The following is an 18,883-nucleotide window of genomic DNA, read 5'->3' on the forward strand; positions in this document are numbered from 1 at the left end:
AACATTTCTATTGAGGAGTTTTTCTAGCTGAAAGCTTTAATCTACCAACCATTCTTGCATTTACCACCGGTCATTTTTGCATCTAGTGTACCCTTTTTCTCTCAGCCGTTTGTAAATAAACCATTAATTCATGTTATCAATTACAAGTTTTTGTATATGGTATAAAAGAAGAAGAATTTATAATCTAATTTGTATAATTTATTTCATAAGTTTGTAAAAATAAAAAAAACAAATAAATATTTATTATTAATAATTTAAGAAGAAGACTCTACTCTCATCTCATTCTTGCATTTAGCACCGGTCATTTTCGCATCTAGTGCACCCTTTCTATCAGCCGTTTGTAAACAAACCATCAATTCGTGTTATCAACTCCAGATTGCTGCACATGGTATAAAGGGAAGAAGAAGAATTTAATATTAGTAATTAAATTTGTTTAATTTATTTGATAATTTGGAATAAATATAGAAAAAGGAATAAATATTTATTGTTAATAATTTAAGAAGAAGAAGACTTTACTCACAATCACAATTGCCATATCAAGTACGTCAAAATTCAAGTAACCACGTCAGGAACTGTGCCAGCTGTCACTGACAGTTTCTCCATGTCTCAATTTTCTAAACAAAAGGAAAAATGATATCGGTGTTATGTCTCACCATCTTTCGTAAACAATACGATTTGGTCATTTTTCTTTGGATTCCTTTTTTAACAGCTGTTCTCTCATTTCTTCCCCTCTATTTGTTGTATGTAGACGCTTTTAAATTAGGTGCGGCGGTTCATTGTAAAAGTGTGGCTCGCAAAGAGGAGGCATCCCTCAACTCAGCTCGAAAGAATTGCAGTGGGAAAAACCCTCATTTGCTCGGGAGATTGGTGAATTGGTTACTTGGCAGCGGAGACCTGAAGTACATCTTATATATAATTAATCTAATTATGGACGATCTATTAACCTCGACCGGTAATGTTGAACATTACACACCTCCGGCGGAACACTTGAAACCCTTCAAAAATATCAATTGCACCCAACCGGACTGCAGCAGCACCTTTACAAATCAATCCAATTTTGAGATGCATTTGGAAAAACATCATGGGGTCTCAGTGGCTGGCAGTGGCGCACGCTCCTTTAATTTGCGGCTCTATCATTGTCCGGAATTAAATTGCCAATATCAATTTGGTGGCCGTCCGGATGGTGGTGGCGGTGGGGGCAAACATTTCAAAAATATGAAATATTTACGGCAGCACTATCAGAAGGTACATTTGGCCAAGAATTTCGTGTGTGACGATTGTGGCAAGGCATTTTCTTTGGACAGCCAGTTGAGGAAACATAAGCGGGATGTGTGCGGTAAGGCTTTCGCTTGTCGTGAATGTGGTTGGCCATATGAATCGTTGGAAGCGCTATTGACCCATGGCAAACGCAAGGGCCATAATGTCAAGGAGGTTATCACCATAACTAAGCGGGAAGGGAGGTTGCCGGTAAATCCGAAGTCGGGAGGTGGTGGGAAATTTAGACAACAAAGCACTAAGGCGACGGCGGCGGCGGATTCGCCGATGGAAATGATGCCGATGGTGGATAATAAGGATAAAATGATGTCGAAGCAGACAGAAGAGGAAATTAATGGTAAGTTCGGATGGTGTTTTTTCTCAATACCCTACAGCCTGAGGAGGAGGGTGTCATAAATATGGAATTTATCGAAGACTTCATAATCGATGAGTTGGTCATCTTCAGGTCTTCCCATATACGATCAGAAGCTCTTCAAATAAAGTTCTTCTCATAGTAGAGTTGAAGAAGGGCGGTTAACTTCTGGAACTAGTTCATCGAACGGGATAGGGACTCGATTGCCGATAAGGAATTCTTTTAGATCAAGAAGAACCTCAAATTCATTCGGAAGTTCTCACTTTCTATATGAATGATACTGCGTCAAGATTCGAAATAATTCAAGGGGGTCCTGAAGGTCTTCACTTAAAATATAGAAGGTCTACTCTTAGAAAATTTTCTAACAGAAGACCAGAAGGTCTTCAGATGGAAGTCATGAAGATCTTCTCATAGATGATTTGAAGTAGAGCGGCAACTAGTCCATCGTACGGGATACGGATTCGATTATCGATAAGGAAATCCTTTAGATCAAGAAGAACCTCAAATTCATTCCAAAGCTTTTACATTTATATACGATTGATACTGTATCAAGATTCGAAAAAAACCTGAAGAACTTCTCGTAGAAGGCCAGAAGGAATTCTCATTGAAGATAGAAAACCTGAAGGGCTTCTCGTAGAAGACCTGAAAGTCTACTCATAGGAGACCTAAAGTTCTGCTCATAGAAGACCTAAAGTTCTACTCATAGAAGACCTGTAGATAGAGAACCTCAAGATGTGAACTTTCTTGGGATTATTAGAGAGCCTGATGGCTTCAAATTTTAAGGGTTATAGAAACCCTCAAGAACGATTATTGGAGACCCTGAAGGCGTGGATAATTTCAGGGTTTAATATTAAATCTTAAGGTGTGGATTTTTAAGGGGATTATAATTGAATATCAAGGCGTAGATTTTTAAGGTAATTATTAGACACCCTAAAGGCGTAGATTTTTAAGGTAATTATTAGACACCCTAAAGGCGTAGATTTTTAAGGCAATTATTAGTGAACCTACCCTGAAGGGGTAGATTTTCAGGTAATTATTGAAGAACCTGAAGGGGTAGATTTTTCAGGTAATTATTGAAGAACCTGAAGACCTAGTTTTAAAGGAATTTTATAGACCCTCAAGTTGTAATTCTTATGGGTATGATCCTCGAGATATGACTTTTTTACTTTTTTTAGATCCTCAGTATCGTTTTTTTTTTTTAAATTTGTCGACCCAGCCGATTATATTTACAAATTTTACCTATTTTCCACTTATTTTTAATTTTTTTATTTTCAGGAAATTACCAACTACCAGCAACACCATCATCATCGACATCATCCACCTCCACTGTCGAAGTCAACCTCTGCCCCACACAAATGTCCGCCGGTGTACAAACCGAATGTTTCCCCGAATTGATGCATTCACCCAATACTACTACTAGTCAAGATATTTCCAATGCCCTGGATGAAATACATTCCCTATTGCGCGACATTGAAACCCAAACGGAACCGCCGCTACTCACAGACAATCAAAGCAATGAAAATCAAAATTATTTAGATCAAATGTTGGCCGCCGCACAATCCGCACACATGTACACGCAAACATGTGATGATTTTCTTAGTGAATTGGGTCTGGCAGATATTCAAACTCAAACGAATTGGCCATCGCCGCAACGTAATGTGGAAGAAAAACTGCAATATACCTCAACGGCCACCTCCACAAATCCTTGTATACACGACGAACTATTGGTGTCCACCGAGACTCAGACTAGTTTTACACAATGTCTTTTGAATTCGTGTACCGATACTGGGACAAGTACACCCCCCGTTAGTTTTGGTAGTCTTTATCACACCTCGTCACAGCATACCCAAACCTCTGATCCATATTTGGAAAGTTTTGATTTTGGTGGTCAGGCTTCGGATTTAATGGATGGTTTCCAATCGACCTATACACAGACATGATGGTACGATTGGGATTTTGAGGGTGGTGGTAGTCTGATGGATAGAGGGGGTGGTGGTGTTGGCGGTGTTGGGAGAGAGGCGGCCTCGGTCTCGAGTCATGTTGGAAATGTCATCAATAATACGGAATATGAGGCGAAGATGTGCGCAAGTGGTGGCGGTGTTAACTCCAGAGGTCACACTAAGGAATTTAGGAAAAACCCGTAAACCCTTAGTTCGGAATCGCAAAAAAGAAATATTGCAATATTAAAACAAATATACGTACAGATGGTATACGCAAAGTATTAGGCAACATTTATTTTAAATTCAAAAAAATACATTTGGAATTAAATATACTATTTAAAAATTAATGTACAATTACAAACATAGATACGTAATTTAAGAATTTATTTATTAAAAATATTGTAAACAATTTAAAAAAATGTGATTGGTTATTAATTTAAAAAAATGAAACCCTTAAATAAACACATGTTGCATTCGGTGGCAAACAAAATCGTTTATTTTTCAAATAGTTGACCTTATTTAAAAAGCCTTGAACCTGGTAGGCATAAAAAATTCATTTTAAATAAATTTTCAGGATATATGTACATGTTAACATTGTATTAATCTAATAAATTTATTCTCCGATATTTTCAACACCGATGTCAGCCGTTCTTTTATATTTAATATTCCTGTAATTTGTCTTATATTTTCTTACATTATACGTTGAAATAAATATCATCATATAATGTCACGATGTAAACTCCATATTAATTTAGTTCATTTATTCCGTGACATTTTTTAATGCTGATGTCGACCTATGTAACTCTAAGATTAACAGATGTTATTTTTTTAATTTTTTATTTCACTTTCTGAACACCGACAGTCCTTGGCACAATGAATAGATAGTCCATTTAGAGTAGCTGATGTCTTGATTAACTGTCAAAGTGCGTAATTTCTATTTGAATTCGATGTTCAATGTTGCCAACCATGTGAAATATTATAAGGAAAAATATAACAGATGATCGAGACAAAATCAAAGGTTTTTGTTGTGATACATCACCTTATTACTGCATCATGCGATAGTCTTTTAACATTTTATTTTGATGTCAATCTATAACTTTCTGAACACTATACACAATCTATAACTTTCTGAACACCGATAGTCTATCGCCCTTATTTGACGTATATATCCATACATTAGATATCAAAATAGATTACAATACAGTGTCATGATGTACATGTAAACGCGTTTAAATATTTTATGTTGATGTCGACCTGTATAACCCTAACACTGACAGTTGTTCCTTTATAAACAGTTGTTCTGTTTTTATTTCACTTTCTGAACAACCATAGTCTATCGCCCTTATTTGATGTGTATATTAATACATTAGATGTCAAAATACTTCACGATACAGTGTCATGATGTACATGTAAACGAATTTTAGTCTCTTATGTTGATGTCGACCTGTATAACCCTAACATTGACAGCTGTTCTTTTATATTTTTTATGATCTCTTTCTAATCTATCATTATGCTTTACACCCACTCCGTTAAAAATCATTATCTACTATTTATCATGATCATCAAATATATTTCAATCTATTTCTATAGTTTTTTTTGTCATAAAAGATCATTATAAATCATGATATGTGTAAACGCTGTCTTAAACTCGATCACTTATTGCCTTGTAATGTGGACCTGTATAAATAACCCTTACTTTATCAGCTGTTTATTTGTTATATATCATGCCTTTTATCGCCACAATGACAGTCTATTGCCGATATTCGTAAACACAAGGAACGTAGCAAGCAGTTTGCCTTATATTCAGATTTTTTAACAATCATTCCCTTTTCACCTCATCTGTTTGTATCAAACATTTTTGCAACTGATTTCTTTCGGTTCATTTTAGAGAACCGCCCTTGCAATTGAACTAGTTAACGAGAGAGCGAGAGAGAACAACGACAGCTTAACGCCGTTATGTTTTACACCCATTCGTAAACAACACAACATACGAAGCAATTATTATTATTTTCACTTACTTTCACCTCCTTTATCATGCATTCTCTTCTACCTCTTTCTTTTTTGTGTTATTTTTTGCAATTGGTTTCCTACGGTTCATTTAAGAGAACCCCCCTTTAGCAATTGAACTAGTTCGTAGCAAAACGACACAACACTCACCCACAGAAGGAAGAAAGAAGAGAGAAAGAAGATTTTTTTAAGAAAAAAATAAATTAGTTACTTTCTATTAACTTTTAAGTGAACATTTTTTGTAAAAATATACACACAAATCCGAACTGCTATAATAAACAAAAGGAATTATAAACCAAAAAGAGCTGTGAGTGCAAGACGTAGCAGAACGAAGCAGAAGAAAAAAGGTCGACACAACCAAACGACATTAGATATTTTTTTACCTGCATAAGAAAGGAGGAAGGAAAATCAAAAAGACGGTAGAGAAAGGAATAACAAATACGGCAGAAGCAGTAGCAGAGGAGTTTATATAAAAGCTGGCAGGCAGGCACGGTGGTGGTGCTCTTGAAGAATAAAACACAATGGCAAATGAAAATGACCAACAGCATCATCATCATCCGCATCCGTCTGGACATAATGCTGTGAGTGATCTACAAACGGACTGTGAAAAGAATGCCTTGGATTCGATAAAAGCTCGTGAGGAATGCAGTGGTGGTGGTGCTGCTGGTGGTGTTTGTTCGACAAGCAAAGATGTTAGTGGTCCACACAAAGAAGACGAGCCGACAGACAGCTATCATCATCAGGTTGATGGCAGCGGTGGAAATGGTGAATGTTGTGATGAGGACAGACCAACGGCAGCCAAGGGTAATCTAAATGATTTGGTAGCAGATTTGTGTTTAAATGGTCATCGATCCCACTCACAAATGAGTGGTAATAATGGGGGTGGAGCATATGGAGAATATCAAAAACCCTCTGGCAGAGCTAGTGGACATGAAGGTAAGTCCACATCTCCAAATAGTAACACTATAATTAAAATTTATTTTCTCGTCTTAGATAATGCCGGGCACAAATCCATTGGTGATGTTGCCTCTTCCACCACCAACCATAACACACACACCACAGTTCCGGCACCCACCCAAAATTCATCATCATCGTCATCATCATTTTCCTTTAAACATTTCCTTAGTAGCAGCAGTGCTCATACTGCCCCCTCGACCACAGTCACATCATTGGATCCACCATTGAATGTTAGCAGTGGCAACAACAACAGTACGTCCACAACATCATCATCTGCAAATTCCACGTCTGCCACACTTTCCCTACAAACATCAACGGGTGCCCGTCCCAAAGTTCCACAATCGAATTCTGTTTCGTCCACATTAACAGTGAGTGGTGGTGGTGCAACAACAAATTGCGGCGGCAGCGGCCTAGATGGCCTGTCCTCGGCCACAAAAATGAAACGCTCACCACGTTTTTCATCATTTGACTCGCAGGCGAGTCTGGCTGAGTATGCTGGTGCATCGAATTCAGCTGATTTGCCACCTGGGGAAGCGTCATCAGGTGGTGGAGGCGGTCTCAGCGCAGGAAGATCATCCGACTATCGTCTATATCCGGATGAAAGGGAACGCGATCGATTTGCAGGTTAGTAAAGGTAACAAATTGCTACTTGAGGGGTCGGAACATGGGTGGTAAGAAGCACAGGATGTGCTCACCAACAAAGTATCGAAGGATATGAAATGTGTAGAAAATGAATAGGTCCCCTTGTCTGGTAGTATTTTTTGCCATAAGGGCGATTTTTGGACAGTCCTCCTAGGAACATTTTTGAAAGGACATCTGAAATGATGATATCTTGACAGATAACTTCAGAAGACCTACTAATGCCAATCTTTGATAAAGCCGATCCTGTAGGGTTGCATAATCGAATTTTGTGCCCTTCATCAATTGTATTTTTTTTTTGAATCCTGGGATTTAAAAAAAATATATATTTAAAAAAACAGACTTAAAAAAATATTTTTTAAAAAATCCAGACTTAAAAAAATATTTTTTAAAAAAATCCACACTTAAAAAAATATATTTTCTAAAAAAATCCCAGACTAATAAAAAATTTTTTTTTAAATCTAGACTTAAAAAATATTTTTAAAAAATCTAGACTTAAAAAATACTTTTTAAGGAAATTCAGAATTAAAAAAATATTTTTTAAAAAATCCAGACTTAAAAAAAATATTTTCAAAAAAATCCAAACTTAAAAAAATATTTTTTTTTTAAAAAATCCAACCTTAATTTTTTTTTTTAAATCAAAACTTAAACAAAATATTTTCTAAAAAATCCACGCCTGCTGAGACTTAATTGTTTTTAAATTCACGTCTGCTGAGATTTAATTTTTTTTTTAAATCCACGCTTGCTGGGACTTAAAAAATATTGTTATTCGAACTAATGCTAATTTTATCTACCCTTTCTTGCAGAATGGAATCTCCCCTCCAATACATCTACGATGACAACAAATTCTTCAGATTATGATCGTGGCGGTCAATATGTACCACGTTCCTATTCAAATTATGAAATCCCACGACCACAGACCTCACCACGACGTCGTGTTGGTATCGGTGCTAATCGTGATACGCGACCCACCCGTTTAACTTTGAATACCAATTCGCAATCGACAACAATGGCTGCCAAATTGAAATTGGATTTGCCCATAAATCAAAATAACAGTGGCGGCAGTGGCGGAGGATCGGCTGCTGCATCGTCGTCCAGCCGAAGAAGAACCCTAGCAACACGTCCAACAGATTTTCAACCACCCAATCCCTTGCCGGGTGGTGCTGCGGCGGCCGCAGCATTACCCGATTTTGTGCAAGATCATTGGATGGATTCGTGGTATGCCAATGATATGCACGTTAATTCACCACCATCTTCGCCCATTGCGGCATTTGCTGATGAAATGCCAGGCAGTAGTGGTGTAGATCAGGCTATTGGGGGTGGTGGTGTTGGCGGCATCGGTGGTGCGGGTGTCAGGTCACGTAACCTTGATAATGCACCCTTGCCCGGGCCAGCCGATATGGGCGGTTTTAATATGGGTCTACCCGAACAACCCTCATCATCATCGGTGGGTTCGAAAATGTTACCCGATTTCCTTAGCGATGGCCCCATAATACATTCGTCACAGCGTTTGGCCGACATCGCTGCCGGATTGCCATCAAATTCCGTCGGCTCCCCCGAAGAGTCGACGCTCAGCAATCAATTGTCAAGGTTACGTTCCGATAATGCTTTACTACAACGGGAATTGGATGAAACACGGGCAGCTCTCAGCGAACAGACGTCGCGGGCAAATAATCTCGAACGTCAGCTAATGGAACAGCAACGTTTACACAGATCCGAAACGGAAGAGACCATGGATAGCAATAAGAAACATTCAACGGCCGTACAAAATCTTGTCACAAAACTAAAATTGCAGGTGCAACAGTTAACCGCGGAGGTGGAGATTTTGAGGCGTGAACGGGATTTGATGCGTGAAGAAGGTGCTGTGGGTGGCTGTAACGTTTCGGCGGCGGCAACAAACTGTGATCGTTCTCCTCCTTCTAATAACTCCTATGCCGCAGCGGCTGCTGTAACAAGTAGCAATCGTGGTGTGGGTGGTGGTGGTGGAGCTGCATCGAATGCAGCAACGCCAGGTGGAGGTATTGGTGGTGTTGGGACTCCAACTGCCAGTGTTGCCGCTGGAGGTTTAGGTGGTGGCTGTATGGGTGTTAGCAGCAGTACAGGTGGTGGAGTGGCTGGTGCCGGTGTTGGTATTGCTGGCACCGCAGGCATTATTGGCCTTAGACCGTCCAGAGCACAACAGTTATCATTAGATTTGCGGAGGGCAGCATCAAATGCAGAACAAAACCTGAGGTGAGTTTTAAATCCACTCTCAAAATCAAAAAAAATATCCAGCCTCGGTGAGGCTCCTTCAAAAAATGTACAGGCCTTTTAGGCCCTTCGAAAAATATGCGGACCTTATAGGCCATGCCTCCTTATCCAATTTTCCGCACTTAATAAGTGGAATGACTTCAATGACCCTAGAATTATATCTTTTTGGTAGTATAAATAAAATTCGGTGTGTGGTGATTTTTTATAGATACGATTTTTATCTTCATTGCCACAACATTATACAATTTTGAATTATATCTTTTTGGGTAATATAAATTAAATTCGAGGTGTGGTGAATTTCCATAGAAACACAATTTCCGTCATTTTTTTATTGGAATAACTACGACAATTCAGTTATATGTTTCTAATTATAAAAATTTGGAAATTAGGCATTTTTTCAAAGTGCGGTGAATTTTCGAAGAAACTCACCACACCTTAAAACTTGTTGAAAATTACATAGACAATTAGAAAAACTACTTACAACTGCAAATACATATTTTTTAATCATGTCCTACGCCTGTTGATGCAACTTTTTTTTGAAAATCCCTTTCAATATACATTTTCAATATTGAAATATGAGTCGTAAATGTCATATTTTAAAAATAACGCATTTTGTGTATTTTATATGACTAGATTTAGTAAAATACAATTATTTTCAACTATTTTTAGGGTGTGGTGAATTTCCAAAGAAACTCACCACACCCTTAAAATTATCGAAAATTACTTTAAATTAAGGAGAATGCATATAAAAAAAGAAAAATAAGAATTTTTTGTAATATTTTATGTAAAAAACTCTCGATTTTAGATAATAAAAAAATTCTTCGTTGAGACAAAATATTTTGAAATTTGATTTCAAACCCGATTATTAATATTGAAATATGGGTATTACATTCGATTTTTGTGGTGAATTTTTCTAAAAAATTTTTAAATTGAAGAAATTATAAAAAATTTTTTTTAAGAACTATTAATAGAAAAAATTTTCAAAAAATTTATGAAATATGACCTAAACAAGGATTAATTTTGAAAATGTAAATTTATTAAAATAAATTTCTCTTTAAATTTTTTTAAAAAATGGTGAGAGAAACAATCACCACACCTTAAATAGGGTATGGCATAAAATGAAGGAACATTAGAAATGCAAAATAACAATTTTCAGTAATTTTTTAATACAAAATTAATTTAATGTTTTCCTAGAAGAATTTCAAAAAATTAAAAATTTTTATTAAAATTTGTAAGGAAAATATATAAATAACTATAAAAATAGATAGATGATGCGTTTATATTAGTAACATAATTGAAATGCGTTTATTTCCTACATTTTTTAATGTGTGTTGAATTTTCGAAGAAACTCACCACACCTGAAAAATGTTAGGAAATTGCATAATATAAAGGAATATGTATATAGAAATGCAAAATAGCAATATTCAGTAATTTTTTTAATCCAAATTCATTCGATTTTTGCTAGAAGATTTCAAAAATTTTTAAATTTTATTTAAATTTAGCATCGAAAAAATGTAAATAATTTTATTGAAATGAGTTCATTTTCTATATTTTTAAGGTGTGGTGAATTTCCAAAGAATCTCACCACACTTTAAAAATGTTTGGAAATTGCATAAAATGAAAAAAAAAAATAAAAAAAGTCAACATAATTTTAAAAAAATCCAAATTTAATAAAAAAGTGTGTTTATTTTAAAATACGTTAAATAATTATTAAAAACAAAAATATTGATTTTTTACTTACTTGGGGTGTGGTGATTTTTTTTATTTTATATTCACCACCCATTAATTTTTTTTCTTGCATAAAAACTAAATAAAAATTATATATTTGATTAGTATTAAATTTAATTATTCTGGGTTGCATTATTTTTATTAATATATTTTTCTCTCTCTCTCCCTCTCCTTTGGCAGGCAACTATTGGCTGGTGTGGATAATTTACGTCAAATGGCGGCAAATATTGAAAAATCTGAAACCCACATAGACTACGATGCTAGTCCGGATTTATTTTCAGATTTTATAGACGATTGTGATGATTATGAAGAATATCCGGGTGGACCGGCTTTGTAAATTGTCTTTTTTTCCAAACGTTTTTTTTTTTAAATTTGGCAAAATACAAACTCTCCTGTCTTATTTTTTTGTTTTCTATTTTTAGAGAATAATTATTGAAAAAAATTAAGATTTAAAATTAAAATATAATTATGATAATGAGTAAAGTGTAACTCATGCAAAAAACACTCCTACCCCGCCCCCTTTTACCCCCCTTGTATCCCTATTTCCCCTTTTGAAAATATATATAAACTATTTAACAAGAAAACATATTGATAACAAAAAAACAAACAAGCGAAACTATTTCACTATTTGAAAAAACAATGGAAATAAAATAAAATATTTAAAAAATGGACAAAAAACTATTAAAGCGTATATTTCAAAAATATCATGTTCCCAATAAAAAAATATATTTGCAAATAAAACAAAAAACAACCAGAAATAATTATAACAAAAAATATTTATTGTTTTTATTTGAAAATACTTTTTTTATTTTATTTTATATGGCTAAATTTGTTGATATAATTTTTAATTCTTATAACAACCAACAATTGAGCCTCCCGCTTTTTTATTCTGCCCTTTAACACATCTAAAAGATGTGTGGTATATATTTTTTTGCTATATATTTCTTTGTTATATATATTATTTTTCTTGTTGTCTCCCCTCTCTCTCTCTGTCTATGTCTGTGGTTTAGTTAAATAAAATTAAAAAAAAACCGAAAATTAAAATAAAACAAAAATAAATTATGTTAAATAAAAAAAGAATTAATAAAAATAAACACAGTATAGTTTATATATTTTTATCAAAAAATAATAATAATATTAGAATATAACCAAAAACAAAATAAAAAATAAAAATAAAAATTACCCATACACACAACAAACACCTAAAGCAAAGTTATTAATACAACAATAAAAATAAAAAAATTAAAAAAATACAACAGAAAATAAATTGAATTATTTTTTTAAATCAAAAAAATATACAAAAGCAATAATAACAACAACAATGCACCCTAAAACACATTCAACAACAACATATGCAGATTTTTTTTTTTGCTGAACTAAAAAAATATATATTTTTTTCAAAAAATAATCAAAATTTAATGTAAAAATGAGGCCCTTGCGCAGTAGCTAGGAGGCTATAATAATTTTGTTTAAAACACCCTGAAATATTTAATATATAAATAGGATCTTCCCTATTTACATTTTGGATCTGAGAGCAAGTCCCACAAAATTCAGATCTGTTTATTATTTAATTACGATGAAATTTGGCACAACTCAATCTATTGGAACAAGGTCGAAACCTATTAAAATTTATGAAAATCGTTTCCGATTTCGATATAGCTCCCATATAAAAATGCCTCCGATTTTATGAAAATGGTGCAACAAAGACCCAATGTTTGTCCGATTGTCATGAAATTTTGCAGAGCACGAATAATTGAGGACATAATGATGTGTGCCAAGTTTTGTTAAAATCGGTTCAGATTTTTATGTAGCTCCCTATATATATTTTCGTCCGATTTTTGTTAAATGGTGAACAAAATACAAAAAATGTTTTTCCGATTACCACGAAATTTTGCACAGGCTACCGCATAGAGTTCAGAATAGTGTGTGCTAAGTTTTGTTGAAATCGGTTCAGATGTGGATATGTAGCTCCCATATAAAATTTCGTCCGATTTCGAGAAAATTATCCATCAAAGGCTCCACATGCAATCGATTGCGACGAAATTTTGCAAAGCGAAGTGAATTGAGTCTAGAATGATGTGTGATGAGTTTTGTTGAAAGCGGTTCAGATTTCAATATAGCTCCCATATATATTTTCATTAGATTTGAGGTTATTGGTGCCCCAAAGACCCAATGTTTGTCCGATTGGTACGAAATTTTGCATAGCGAAGTGAATTGAGTCCATAATAATGTGTGTGAAGTTTTTTTTTACAATCGGTTCAGATTTCGATAGAGGCCCCATATAAAAATGCATCCTATTTTATGAAAATCCTACACCAAAGACCCAATGTTTGATCGATTGACAAGAAATTTTGCATATCATACTGAATGGTGGCTAGAATGATGTGTATTAAGTTTTGATGAGATCGGTTCAGATTTCGATATTCCATTGCTATTAAATTTTTTTACAGGCTACATAATAAAGTCCAGAATAATGTGTGTGAAGTTTGTTGAAATCGGTTCAGATTTCGATATAGCTTCCATATAAAAATTCATCCAAGGTTGGTTCAATCGTCACGAAACTTTGCTGATCATGAAAAATTGAGTCAAAAATGATGTGTATTAAGTTTTGTTAAAATGGGTTCAGATTTCGATATAGCTCTCATATACATTTTCAACCGATTTTTTGAAAATGGTGCACTAAAGGTTCCACATTCGATCGATTCCTATTAAATTTTTTTACAGGCTACCGAATAGAGTTCAGAATAATGTGTGTGAAATTTTCTTGAAATCGGTTCAGATTTCGATATAGGTCCCATAAAAAATTTCTTACGATTTCGAGAAAATTGTACACCAAAGACCCCACGTTTGCTCGATTGTCACGAAATTTTGCAAGGCAAAGTGAATTAAGTCTAGAATGATGTGTATTAAGTTTTGAAGTAATCGGTTCGGATTTCGATATAGCTTCCATATATATCTTCGGACGATTTCATGTAAATAGTGCTCTAAAGACCTCATTTTTATCTATCGATTGAGTCCAGAATGAAGTGTGTTGAGTTTTGTTGAAATCGGTTCAGATTTCGATATAGGTTCCATGCTATATTAACCTAAATTTTCGGAATTTTGACGATTCTTTTGCTCGTTTTCCGAACGAATTGTTTGTAAGTTGCTGATGCGACTTCTTCGTGGATAGCACACATCCCCCGACCAATCGATAATAAATATTGGTACACATTTAGGTATAGCCATCATATAACCTAACTTCGGAAATTTCTATATTTTTGAGATTTTCGGCATGTTTTTTAAGGGATTTGGCTATAATTTGATATTTTGGGTTTTCATTAGGTAGCAAATCACCATACCAAAAATTATAAATTTTGGTCCACTTTTCGTGATAACCTTCCATATAACCTAACCTCAAAAATATCGATATTTTGACTACTTTCGGATCGTTTTTCAACCGAATTGGCTATAATTTGATATTTTGGGTTTTCATTTGGTAGCAAATCACCCTACCAAAAATTATAAATTTTGATCGGGGTCGCCTCCATATAACCTAACCTCACAAATGTCTATATTTTTGAGATTTTCGGTTTCTTTTTCAAGCGAATTGGCTATAATTTGGTATTTTGAGTTCTCAGTGGGTAACAAATCTTTCCGCTAAAAATCATCAATATTGGTTCACTTTTTGGTCTAGCCTCCATATAACCTAACCTCAAAAATTTTTATATTTAGAGATTTTCGGCTTCTTTTTCAAGCGAATTGGCTATAATTTGGTATTTTGATTTCTCATTGGATAACAAATCTTTCCGCTAAAAATCATAAATTTTGGATCACTTTTTAGGATGGCCCCATATAAAGGTACTTCGAAATTTGCGGTATTTTGGGAATTTTGGGCACGTTTTTCAACCGAATTGGCTGAAATTTTGTATTTTGGGTTCTCAGATGGTAGCAAATCTTCCTACCAAAAATCATCAATAGTGGTCAACTTTTTAGGGTAGCTCCCATATAAGTTTCCTCAGATATTTCGATATTTTGGGGACCTTGGGTAGGTTGTTCGAGCTATTTGTTTGTAATTTGGGTTCTCAATGGGTAGCAAATCTTCGTACTGAAAATCATCAATATTGGTCAAATTTTTAGGGTAGTCCCCATATAACCTAACCTCACAAAAAATATTTTGGCTAGTTTGCCTTCTTTTTTTTTGGGCTTCTTTGCCAAAATTACGAGCAATTTGGTATCCAAACTCTTTGTTTTATTAAAAAAAATAACAAATAAAACCACACACTTACACACAGACACCGATAATATAACTAATACTAAAAAATAAACAAAAATTAAAAAGCTTTGCTAAAGTAAAGAAGAAAAAAACAAATAAAATATCTTTAAAAAAATTGTTATAAAAATATTACAAAGAAACAGAACATGAAGAAAGAAAAATGTCATTAAAAAAAAATAATAACAATAAAATAAAAACTAACAAAAAAACACCAACATTATTGAAATAAAAATAAAAGAAAAAATATTTAAATTTTATTTAAAAACTTTTTTTCATGGCGTGGATTTTTTTAAAAATATTTTTTCATGCAGGTACCAGAGGCGTGGATTTTGTATACCCTTCACCACACTGTGGTACAGGATATTATGTCTTTGTGCATATGCTTGTAACAGGCAAAAAGGAAACGAGATAGACATATGGTTCCTTTTGAGAATATGCATAGAATCACTTTCTGAGTCGATTTGTGCTGGCCCGTCCGTCTGTCCATGTTAAATTGTAAACAAAGTACAGGTGGCATTTATGATTCGAATTCGATGAAAGTTGGCATAGGTCACTTATTTGGCCCAAGGACGAACCCTATTAAAATTGGGGAAAATCGGTTCAGATTTAGATCTAGCTCCCACATATATTTTCGTCCGATTTAAGACAATTGGTGTACCAAAGACCCTATATATCTTTCGATTTGCACGAAATTTGGTATAGTGTACTGAATTAGGTCTAGAATGATGTGTGCTAAGTTTCGTAAAAATCGGTTCAGATTTAGATATAGCTCCCATATACATATATATTCGCCCGATTTAATGTATATGGTGCCTCAAATTCCCTAAATATCTATTGATTTGCACGAAATTGGGTATAGAGTAATGAATTAGGTCTAGAATGATGTGTGCTAAGTATCGTGAAAATCGGTTCAGATTTAGATATAGCTGCCGTATATATCTTCGTCCGATTTTATGTAAATGGTGCCCCAAATTCCCTAAATTGGGCATAGTATAGAGAAATTGAGTATAGAGTACTGAATTAGGTCTAGAATGATGAGTGCTAAGTTTCGTGAAAATCGGTTCAGATTTAGATATAGCTACGTATATATTTTTGTCCGATTTTAGGTAAATTATGCCCCAATTCCCTAAATATCTTCCGATTTGCACGAAATTTGACATAGCGTACTGAATTAAGTCTAGAATGATGTGTATTAAGTTTCCTGAAAATCGGTTCAGATTTAGATATAGCTCCCATATATATTTTCGTCCGATTTAAGGCAAATGGTGTCCCAAATTCCTTAAATATCTTTCGATTTGCACGAAATTTGGCATAGCGAACTGAATTGAGTGTTGAATGATATCTGTAAAATTTCTTGAAAATCGGTTCAGATTTATATATAGCTCCCATATATATTTTCGTCCGTTTTAATGTAAATGGTGCTCCAAATTCCCCAAATATCTTTCGATATGCTCGAAATTTCGCACAGCGTACTAAATTGAGTCTAGAATGATGTCTGTAAAATTTCTTGAAAATCGGTTCAGATTTAGATATAGCTCCCATATATATTTCGACCGATTTAATGTAAATGGTGCCCCAAATTCCCTAAATATCTTCCGATTTGCACGAAATTTGACATAGCGTACTGAATTGAGTCTAGAATGATGTGTGTAAAGTTTCCTGAAAATTGTCGGATTTTAAGAACCAAACTTAGTTTATGATCTCTAAGTCGATTCACCTTTAGATAAAGGTCACATATTTTAGTTCATCCAATTTAATGTTAATGGCCCTTCTGTTAGGATGCATCTTTTTAATATACCCATAGTGGTGAAGGGTATCATATAGTCGGCTTCGTCCGACTTTACAACTTTCCTTACTGGTTTTGTTGTTATTGTCTCATCTAAATCGAAGCCTTCCAATGCACTGAGCCTATTACTATTTAACACTTCCAAGACTTGGGCGAGTCCAGCTTCATGAAAATAGAGGAAAATATCAAAACCAGAAATCTCTGCATACCAGTCCATGGCAAAATAACAGATTTTCAAAATAATGACAGAGAGAGGGAATAATTTCTTTCTCTCTCATTTCTCTATAACCGTTTAATGATAGAACGTGCGACCTGTAGGCTGCTGCTGCAGTAGCAGCACCAGCTGCCGCTGGTTAGTTATACCGGGGACAATTATTTTTCAGTTCAATTGCTGGTGTCGTGGAATGTAGCTGGTGGTCGTTGTCATACCGTGCGTGTCTGTCTGTCTTGTAGATCAAGAAGAAAAAGAAAAAAACGAGTGATAGTTAATAACAAAAATAAAAATACAAAATTAAAAAAAGATTAAATTAAATAAAAAATATATAAAAAATAAAATAAATAATAAAACAAATTTAAATAAATAATTACCAGTGCACTATGATGTCCCGAAATATTCTAGGTAGGTATTTTCTTAAAGTTGTTGCTGTTCCTTTTTTGTTATTGTTAGTCTACAACATTTTCCTAGTGAAATGGAATTTTTTTAATGCAAATTTTTAATGCATTTCCCCTTTACACCATTCCTGTTAATGTGGGCGTGTGTGTGTGTGCGCGCGACTACTTGTTTTGCATAGACATTGGGTTGGAACGAAAACGTTAATTTGAATTTCAGTGGGATATTTAATTTAAATTCACTCAATTAAAATATTTTTTTAAATAATCCACGCCTTGGGTAACTCCGTGAAAAAAAATATTTTTAAATCAGTAAGGAAAGTAGTAAAGTCGGACTGGGCCGACTATATGATACCCTTCACCACTTTGTGTATATTGTACATATGTATCCTTACAATTGTATACCAATGTTCACTCGAAGGTACGCTATGCCAAATTTTGTGCAAATCGCAAAATATATTCGGACTTTGGTGCACCATTTATCTTAAATCGGGCGAAAATATATATGGGAGCTATATCTAAATCTGAACCGATTTTCACGAAATTTAACACACATCATTCTAGACCTAATTCAGAAAGCTATGCCACATTTCGTGCAAATCTATGGATATATAGGGACTTTTGTGCATCATTTACAATAAATCGGACGAAAATATATATGGAAGCTATATCTAAATCTGAACCGATTTTTACGAAACTTAGCACACATCATTCTAGACCTTATTCATTACGTTGTACCAAATTTCGTGCAAATCGAAAGGTATGGAGCGACTTTGGTACACCATTTTCCTTAAATCGGACGAAAATATATATGGGAGCTATACCTACATCTCGAAACTTAGCACACATTATTCTAGGCTTAATTCAGTACGCTGTGCCAAATTTCGTGCAAATCGAATTATATATAGGGACTTTGGTGCACCAATTACCTTAAATCGGACGAAAATATATATGGGAGCTATATCTAAATCTGAACCGATTTATCCCAATTTCAATAGGGTTCGTCCTTCGGCCAAATAAATGAGCTGTGCCAAATTTCATCCAATTCGAATCAAAAATGCGACGTGTACTTTGTTTACAATTTA

The 18,883-nt window shown here is 34.4% G+C and overlaps 2 protein-coding genes across 2 annotated transcripts; both read left to right on the plus strand.

Annotated features, from left to right (window-relative positions):
• The first annotated feature begins 1,215 nt into the window (after positions 1-1,215).
• Positions 1,216-3,567, plus strand: LOC133321830 (zinc finger protein 148). Its single transcript, XM_061530901.1, has 2 exons — positions 1,216-1,612; positions 2,903-3,567. The coding sequence occupies exons 1-2, from the start codon at positions 1,216-1,218 to the stop codon at positions 3,565-3,567; spliced, it is 1,062 nt and encodes a 353-aa protein (XP_061386885.1).
• Positions 3,568-6,095: 2,528 nt separating this feature from the next.
• LOC133321831 (uncharacterized) lies at positions 6,096-11,489 on the plus strand. The gene is made up of 4 exons (XM_061530902.1): positions 6,096-6,510; positions 6,568-7,155; positions 7,977-9,402; positions 11,329-11,489. Exons 1-4 carry the CDS (start codon positions 6,096-6,098, stop codon positions 11,483-11,485), a joined length of 2,586 nt encoding a protein of 861 aa, XP_061386886.1. The 3' UTR covers positions 11,486-11,489.
• The last annotated feature ends 7,394 nt before the right edge of the window (positions 11,490-18,883 follow it).

Source organism: Musca vetustissima, unplaced genomic scaffold (genome assembly GCF_032173495.1).
Source record: "Musca vetustissima isolate MV318-11 ecotype Yass unplaced genomic scaffold, APGP_CSIRO_Mvet_v1 utg23152, whole genome shotgun sequence".
NCBI classification, from domain to species: domain Eukaryota; kingdom Metazoa; phylum Arthropoda; class Insecta; order Diptera; family Muscidae; genus Musca; species Musca vetustissima.

Bases quoted from the DNA above. Each gene is read 5' to 3' on its own strand.
- LOC133321830 (XM_061530901.1), top strand. From the start codon at position 1,216: ATGAAATATTTACGGCAGCACTATCAGAAGGTACATTTGGCCAAGAAT. The intron at 1,613-2,902 runs GTAAGTTCGGAT...TTTTATTTTCAG, and splicing joins GACAGAAGAGGAAATTAATG to GAAATTACCAACTACCAGCA.
- LOC133321831 (XM_061530902.1), top strand. From the start codon at position 6,096: ATGGCAAATGAAAATGACCAACAGCATCATCATCATCCGCATCCGTCT. The intron at 6,511-6,567 runs GTAAGTCCACAT...TTCTCGTCTTAG, and splicing joins CAGAGCTAGTGGACATGAAG to ATAATGCCGGGCACAAATCC. The intron at 9,403-11,328 runs GTGAGTTTTAAA...CTCCTTTGGCAG, and splicing joins AATGCAGAACAAAACCTGAG to GCAACTATTGGCTGGTGTGG.